Here is an 8,075-nt window from a genome sequence, read left to right on the forward strand (position 1 = left end):
GGATGAGCACAGTAAGTTATTGGACAATATAAGCCAAAGAATAACTCCCAAAACTTTGACAGAAGAAAAACAAAGAAACCCTCTGATAAGTAGCATATTGCAATTCTTAGGTTTGATTTCTCTTTGAATGAATACCACTGCTTCTGAATCCAAGTGATTTTTTTTTAAAGACAGCAAAAATATTCCTCAAAGGTGGTTATTTCTTTGCAAGGTTAGTTTTGTGGGCTGTAACTTTTAGAAACAGACAGACAGAAGGGTGTAGCACCAAAATGAGGGAATTTTTTATTCGTGGTTCAAGGAATGTACATGTAACTAAATAGCTTAACTGAAATTAAAAAACAGCATAGCTCTTAAAACTTACTATGTCAGCTCTTTCACCTTGTTGCTTTGCTCCAGAAATAGAATCATTCTCTCTGGCTTTAGAAGAAAGACAGATAAGTCAATTCATTTGCTTCTAAGCAATTTGCTGAGTGTGTTCAAATATGGTGGTGTTTTGGGAGGGTTTTTTTTTTTAATTATTTCAAATGCACCTGAAATCTGTAAACAAAACTACTAAAAACTAACTAAAAATTCTAAATAAGAAGTCCTACAGGTGAGGCTGAGGGAGTGTACAAAAGCAGCCTTAGAACAGTACAAAACACCCTAAATCACAGGTGGTGCTTTCTGCTAAGCAGGTAGACCAGTTACCACCCTGAGACCAGCATCACTGCCAATCCCCTTTCCAGCAGTTATTTATGGAACTACTGTTTTGTCTTGTTTTTCTGTCAAAGGACCTCAATGAGATATTCAAGCCTCTGTAAGGAATTTTTTTTCCTATTTTCTCCCACAAGAGCAGTAATATCTTTTCAGCTACGTTACAAAAGGAGAAAGTGAACCCTATTTTTAAGATGCCTAAGAAGCAGTATATTCAAATAAGATGTTTGATAGATATGGCATCTAGGTTCCATGTAGCAGCCAAATGAGTCACTCTTTCCTTTGACAGGTGCCAGATGGCAGAGAGTGGGCATCACTGTTCTAAAATCTTAGGGCTCATCCAGGAAGTGAGAGAATGGGGAGAGCTCAAACCACAGCTCATCTCCCAGAAGAATATCATTAAGCTATGGGTAAGTTCCCCAGCCTCCCTTTTCATGTCACATCATTCTGAGCCAATGAACACCCAAACTGGCACAACTCAGTAGCCCTGTGAATAGCACCGCCCCCTCCCTGCCAACAGAGCAACTGCAGAATCTCTCCAGTTGGAAAGGACCCATAAGGACCATCAAGTCCAACTCCCTGCTCCCCACAGGATGACATAAAACCAAACCAGTTGACTAAGTGTCATGCAGATGCCCTTTGAACTCTGACAGGCTTAGTGCCATAACCAGTTTTTGCACTTCCTACCCTTTCTATGCTTTTCTATGTTATTTCTAAATTTATGTTCCCTAATCCCTTACACAAAGGCAGAAAACTTTTGAAAACCAATGACACATTTAATTTCATTTCTTCCTTTTAAGAATACATTATTTAAAATGACCCACTAAGCACCACTGTAAGATTTTTGTCTGTTTGAATAAAAATAATCAGTTCACGCTAAATGAACTTCCAGTCTCAAAACCAGAAGCTTTTAACCCTTAGCAAAGACTCATTTTTAGAAATACCTATTATCACTGTTGCACCAAGTGTAGGAGGTGTGGCTAAAGAACTTGACCAGGACATATCTGGATCCACTTCTGCTCCCAGACTTTCAGAAATACGTTTTGGAGTTCTGACCTAGAAATATATTTAACAATTAATAAATATTTCTATGCAGAATTTAAAATGTATTACTCAGGAAAAAGAAAATAAAATGTAGGAATAACATACCTCCAGAAGTTTTGGTGTGCAAAACAAGCTTCCATATGGTCCTACAAAACATCACGCAATAAGGACATTAAGTAATACCTAAGACATAAGGATTTATACCCACAGATATCAGATATTTTGTAAAACTAAAAAAGGGAAATACAAACCAGGAATAGCATTTCTCTGAGGTGTTCTGTAAGTATTCCTTAAAATAGTTGGACTGCAAAACAAAACCAAATTAAAAAAATATTAAATTCACTTCTCAATTTCTGAAAATAAGTATTTCAGACATTACATATATTACTGCCTCCATTATTTTCTCTCTTTGCAATCATCACTATTTCCCTGACTACATAAAACATAAAATTCTCCTAACCATCAGTCAGTATTTTAAACTTTATCATAAGTTTATTTCAAACTGTAAAATGCTTATTTTGTGAAATGCTAATTTTCAATGATGATTTCTCTAACGAACAGCACACTAGACTTCAATATAACCATGCACTTCTTAATATGCTGCTAGAAACTATGGAAGTGGGCTTAATTTAACTAAATAATGAGTTTAACTGTTCTTAAAATCAACATGAGTACTTTGAACAAATATATCTGAAAAAATATACATTTAAATGTAGAAATCAAGGCTATTACTAAAAAAAAAAAATCTCAGTAAGTATTTTAGATAGCTTTACAGATTACTACTTGAGAAGCACATAATACATTAGTACTACTCTTTCTTGTGCTGGATGTTGAGGATTTGGGAAGCTGAAATAATGTCAAGAAATGCCATACGTCAGCTGTGAAGGAGTAGAAAAATAGGAAGGAAGAACACCTAAAAGCAAGGAAGTTCTCAAAATCAGCTTGCGTTTTATTTGCAATTCACTTAGCACCTTACAAGTATCATAAACATACAAGACATACCAGATTATTGATTGCTCCAAATAAGTCTAACAGTCAAATACAGTGGTTTTAATATTTCTTTTTGCTTAAAATCCAGTTTATTATACTTTTTTGTGTTGACATACTTAGCATACCTAGCAGGAAGGCAGTTGTGGCAGGTACCATGAGGAGAAGCAAATATTTCATTTTCTTGATCTACTTTTCTTCTTGTGATACTTGGGCTTATCAAATTATCTCTGCCTACGACACAGAAGATAATAATCAACGCAACCTTGCAGAACTACGTGTAACAGCTTCGACTTTTAAAGTCAAAAAATAATTGCGCAACGTCTGATTTTTAGTTTAAAAAGAACAAACAAAACCCGACCTTCTCCCCCAGTGTTTTGAACATTTTCTAATTCTATATCCAAACAACACTAAACACATTTCAAATGTGCAGACAAAAGTGCTCATTATGACACTTTATTAATTTCATATATATATATATATGTTTCAGTATATTTCCATGATATTCCATTTCAGTTTTAGTATATTGTATTGTGCCTTTCTTGTCATTGGCAGAAGTCATTCTTCAGAGAAATTCGATACATGCAAATGTGCATTTGTACCAGCTTTCCCTCAAATTTATTTAAGACATACACTTCTCGATTAGAATAAGCAGCATAAAGAAAAAATTATTTCTGGAACTGTTAGTGGAGGCCCTGTCACTGGTAGCAGTAGTTATTTACATGCTATGCATTTCCAGCCAAAAGAGAAAGAGTGACCCCACCAAAGCAGCAGAATCCTGTTAACAGTGACCCCCTCACATGCACGAGCAACTACTGACAGGAATTCCTACTCAGAAATTTCCAGACAACATCCAGATCAGACATGACACCTAGTCTTCTGCATTTCTCTGCTTCTGAGTTCCTGAGTCCACATGCTGAGCACAGCTGCAACCCAGTACCATACCAAGGGGAAATCCAACAGCTTCATCCATGCTTTCGTTTTCACAAGAAGGAAAACTCAAGTTAGCTGGCTCTAACCAAGAAAACCAGAAGAAAAAGATCTTGGGCCAGCCACAGGGAACTACATAGAAACTCTAGTAATAGTTGTCTTCCCTTCCTTAGGGAGTGTGTACAAACATCTCCATGCACTAACACAGAACAAAAGTAACTATTTTGAAACAGAAGAATCATAAGGTTCCTTTGTTTGCAACTTATGAACTGCTACCAAGAATTCAGTAGGGACTTAACACTGTAAAAATACAAATAGCTAAATTTAGAAGAAACATGTTCTCAGCTAAGTTGAGTGGAAGTTCAGCAGTAAACTTAAGAAAAAGCAAAGTAGCAATATTCTATGGAAGTGAAGTTATAAAATGAACTAGCACAGTCCTACACCTTTAAAGTCTTTGCTTTAGGATCTAAAAATGATTCTGGTGATAAAGGGAGTCTTGTGTTTGTCTGTAATCTGTTTAGAAAAGCTTATCTTATTGTTAGGACAGCAAGCACAGAGTAGATGCTCAAATATTGCAGGAATGGGGTTAGATATTTTTCCATAGAAAAGATTCTTACACATAGTCTTGCATACATTCTCCATAGAAAACATTCTTGTCTCTTTCCAAGGAGAACTGGTACTATGCTTTACAGGTACATCAAAACCAAGCAGAGTGACATGTACTTTCATGACGTACTTGGGATTTGGAAATAATGCAATGAGAAGTACCTCATAAGTGGTAGAATTCCTTATTCCCAAATGGAAAAGTGTAACTGACTCACAGTTTTATTAATTCAAAGAGCTTAGCTCTCCTAAATCTTTCTAAGAAAGGTTAAGGAATGCCCTACAGATCACCTCATAACGCAGCATGATAAGTGTCCTTCTCTCTGTTTAAAATATTTTCAGAGATTTTGCATAAAACAAAAATCAGACTGCCAAAAAAATTCACTCTGATTCTTACTTGACAGGTTATACTAATAAGCTCATTATCTCCTTATATTAACAATATTTAGTGTATTAGGACCATGACATTATCCTTTCCACAGGGAACTTCGCATATGCATTACCAGTTTATTGCAAAGCTGAATTCATTATTAAGATTAATTCTGCATTTTTGTAGGCAGTCTTCAGAAGCCTACCAAGATAAGCTTTTTAGGCAGAGAATTTCTGCAGTAGTATTATCTATTACATAAATCATCGTCAGCTACAACAACAAAAGGTTTTAAAAAAGCCTCCTGCTTCTGGAGGGCACAAGCAGCCTTTAACTACCACGAAAAAGAAAAAAAGAAGAAAAAAAAAGAAAAAAAAGAAAATTACTCACTTGCTTCTATTTTTTTCTGATCCAATTCTTTTCCAGGAGAAGAATATGGTGGCAATATCGTATTTTGTTCTTTAAAAATAAGTGGAGTTGATGCTAGCTGACTGTATGTGGAAAGTTTTGCCCTTGGAGTTTTAAAAGAAGTTTGATCAAGCCAGCCAGGGGGACCATCAAGTTCTCCTAACAATTTAGACTCATATGGTGGTGCTTCTGCACTGAGTTCTTCAAACCAGGTGAGACTGATAGGCCCTAAGTCTATAAAGAAAAACATACAGAAAACCACATGAAAAGGAAGAAAGGATCCTCCATGCAGGATGTGAAAATACATCAGACATTTAAATGCTGGCAGCAAATTGCATTGCTCCTTCCATTGTCATACTTCTGTTTACTTGGTTTGTAGATAGCTTTGAACTCAGATACCCACAGAGTATAAAAGAATGCCTGCCCAAATTCTCAGACCGTTAGAAAAATTAACCGAAAAGCAGATAAATATCCAGTTTGTTTGAAACTGAAAGTATACTTCAGGCTTTTAGTTTATACCTTATTTTACTCAGTTTGGTAAGTTACACAGGTTCCTTTAACATTAATAAATAATACTGCTACAGGTACATTTGGCAAAAGACTACACGTGGTCTGCATGTGGTTACATAAGGAGGCCAAAGCTAGAACACAAGTACCAAAAAGTAACTGAGCACACATTATGAAAGAAGATACCAAAAAAATATAGAAACACATTAAAAAGTAGATATTAGCAAGTACAGATTTGGGGCAAAAATAGCATCTAAGGAGTTGCAGAATGCTTTTCTATGGAACACACAGCAGATGTGCATAAAATACCCATGTCTAGAGGAGCAACCCTAAAAAAATTATTTACTGTAAAGAAGCTGTACCTGATTCACTGCAACGTGCCTTAAACATTTCAAAGAAGGTCGGTTGTTCCACAGGGCTGTAAGCCATTTTCTTATCCATAACACTACTGGAATAGTTGTTGAAAAACCTGAGAAATAAGAAAATACTTTCACACGGTGTCACTCTAATGCTCTGGGGCTGCAAGCCTTAACCCTGCTTTTCAGCATTTATTAGTAGGCGTGTCTTAACCCAACCTCTTTAGCTTTACGACTGTGATGTGTGTGTTCAAACACTGCAACGATGAACATGGTTTGAAAACAACAGACAAGAAGACCACAGGGAATATACCAGCGATAATACAAATACTAAGGAAATATGGAAGAAAAATAAAGGTGTAACAGGCAGAGCACTTCTGAGGTATTTTAAATGTAAGTAAAAAACCCACACTCATTGCTTTATATTCGAATAGAATATATAGTATTATATACAAAATCTTACAACCACTACAACTTATGTGCCAAGAATTTGATTTAAAGTTGCTTTAAAGTGGAGGAGGCATTGCCAGTTCCACAGTGGCATTAAAAACAGGTATAAGGAAGGCTGCCATAGAAACTTCTCTATTTATTTTAACACATTTATTGCTTCCACTATAGTTTCCCACACGACGGCCGCTTTACACACTCTGCCTTACCAGACAGATGGGAAAGACAGGCCAAGACAGAAAACCACGAGATTAAGAACTACCTCAGAAGCACGTTTTAAAGGACCAAGCGGCCTGTCCACGCCGCCTCCCGTGAGGGGAGGCTCCCGCCGGGCAAACACCGCCGCACGGGGCGCTGCCCGCAGACCGCCCCCGGCTCGGCCCGCGGGGCCTCAGCAGCCGCGCCGCCCCCCGCCCAGTAACCGCAGGCCCCGCGCTGGCCATGAGGAGCGGGGCGGCAGCGGGAGGGCCCCGCCGGCGGAGTTACCCCCCAGAGCCGCCCCACGCGAGGGGCAGCTCCTCGGGCCGGGCCTTTACCTCCCGGCGGACCCGCGGCATCGCGGCCTCCCCCGCAGGGCCGGCGGAGCAGGCGGGGGAGCGAGGGGGCAGCGCCGCTGCCGCCGCGTTCGAAGGTTGGCGCCAACACGCCCCCCGGCGTCTGCGCACTGGGAGCAGGCGCCGCTCCCGCCGGCCGCGGCCGCACGTCACGGGAAGGAGGCGGTGTAACGGAGGCGGTGTAACGGGCACCGCCGCCTCCCTCAGCCCCGCCCTGCGCGGGCCGGAGGGACAGGAAGCAGAGCGAGGGGCGGGGAGATTTGGGGCGAAGTAGCGGGAGGCGGTGGAAGGGCTGGTGTAAGTGCTTCTCCTACATGGCGGATTTCTCGCACTACAAGAAGGGAGCGTCTCGGGCCAGATGTCAGCCAGCTTTTTTCAGTCATACAACCCTACACACGCGAGAAATGAATTGTCATATCCAAGGCCGGCATGTTCCAAGTTACTGTTTAACAGCAGTTAACACCAATGTCCCAGAAAAAGCGTACAGGAGTCTTAGAGCGAGAAGCAGTGCTGTCAGTGCCTGCGGCAGCCGCAACCTCGTATTTTTAGCCGGGCGGTTCTGTGGGCCTTGACACATGAAATTATTATGGTTGCTGGTGTTAAAGAGAATAGTAGTATCCTACTCTTCAACCTCCTGCACGGTTTCCCCCCACACAGCCCCCTGTTGCCCAGAGCAGGCTGCACCATGTCCCAGCCTCTCCTCACTGCACACCTGGAAGGCAGCTTGATAAAAGCTCTTGATAAAAGTTCTTTACCTCAGCAATGAGTCCATAAGGTTATAGAATCATAGAACGTCCTGAGTTGGAAGGGACCCATAAGGATCATGTCCAACTCCTGTCCCTGCACATGACAACCCCGCAGTTCACACCATGTGTCTGAGGGTGCTGTCCAGTCTCTTCTTGAACACTGTCAAGCTTGGGGCTGTGACGGGGAGCCTGTTCCAGGGCTCCACCACCCTCTGGATGAAGAACCTTTTCCTAATGCCCAGCCTAAACTTCCCCTGGCACATCTTCCTGCCGTTCCCTTGAGTTTTGATCACTAAAGAGAAGAGACCAGCACCTGCCCCTCCTCCTCCCCTGTGAGGAAGCTGTAGCCACCATGAGGTTTCCCCTCACTCTCCTCCAGGCTGAACAAACCAAGTGACTACAGCCGCTCTTCATACGGCTTCTCTCCAAACCC

At 40.7% G+C, this 8,075-nt stretch overlaps 1 protein-coding gene across 1 annotated transcript in view; it reads right to left on the reverse strand.

Moving 5' to 3' along the window:
• The window catches only part of BRCA2 (BRCA2 DNA repair associated), a 36,303-nt gene extending 30,317 nt beyond the window's left edge, over positions 1 to 5,986 (reverse strand). The window contains exons 1-7 of the mRNA XM_080347021.1: positions 5,902 to 5,986; positions 5,015 to 5,266; positions 2,853 to 2,958; positions 1,989 to 2,041; positions 1,843 to 1,883; positions 1,638 to 1,749; positions 362 to 417 (exon numbers count right to left, since the gene is read on the reverse strand). Coding sequence (XP_080203147.1) covers positions 362 to 417; positions 1,638 to 1,749; positions 1,843 to 1,883; positions 1,989 to 2,041; positions 2,853 to 2,958; positions 5,015 to 5,266; positions 5,902 to 5,980 — 699 coding nt within the window. The 5' untranslated portion in view covers positions 5,981 to 5,986. The remainder of the gene's footprint in view (positions 1 to 361; positions 418 to 1,637; positions 1,750 to 1,842; positions 1,884 to 1,988; positions 2,042 to 2,852; positions 2,959 to 5,014; positions 5,267 to 5,901) is intronic.
• Between the last annotated feature and the right edge of the window lie 2,089 nt (positions 5,987 to 8,075).

The sequence above is a fragment of the Nesoenas mayeri genome, assembly GCF_963082525.1.
Source record: "Nesoenas mayeri genome assembly, chromosome: 1".
Taxonomy (NCBI): Eukaryota; Metazoa; Chordata; class Aves; order Columbiformes; family Columbidae; genus Nesoenas; species Nesoenas mayeri.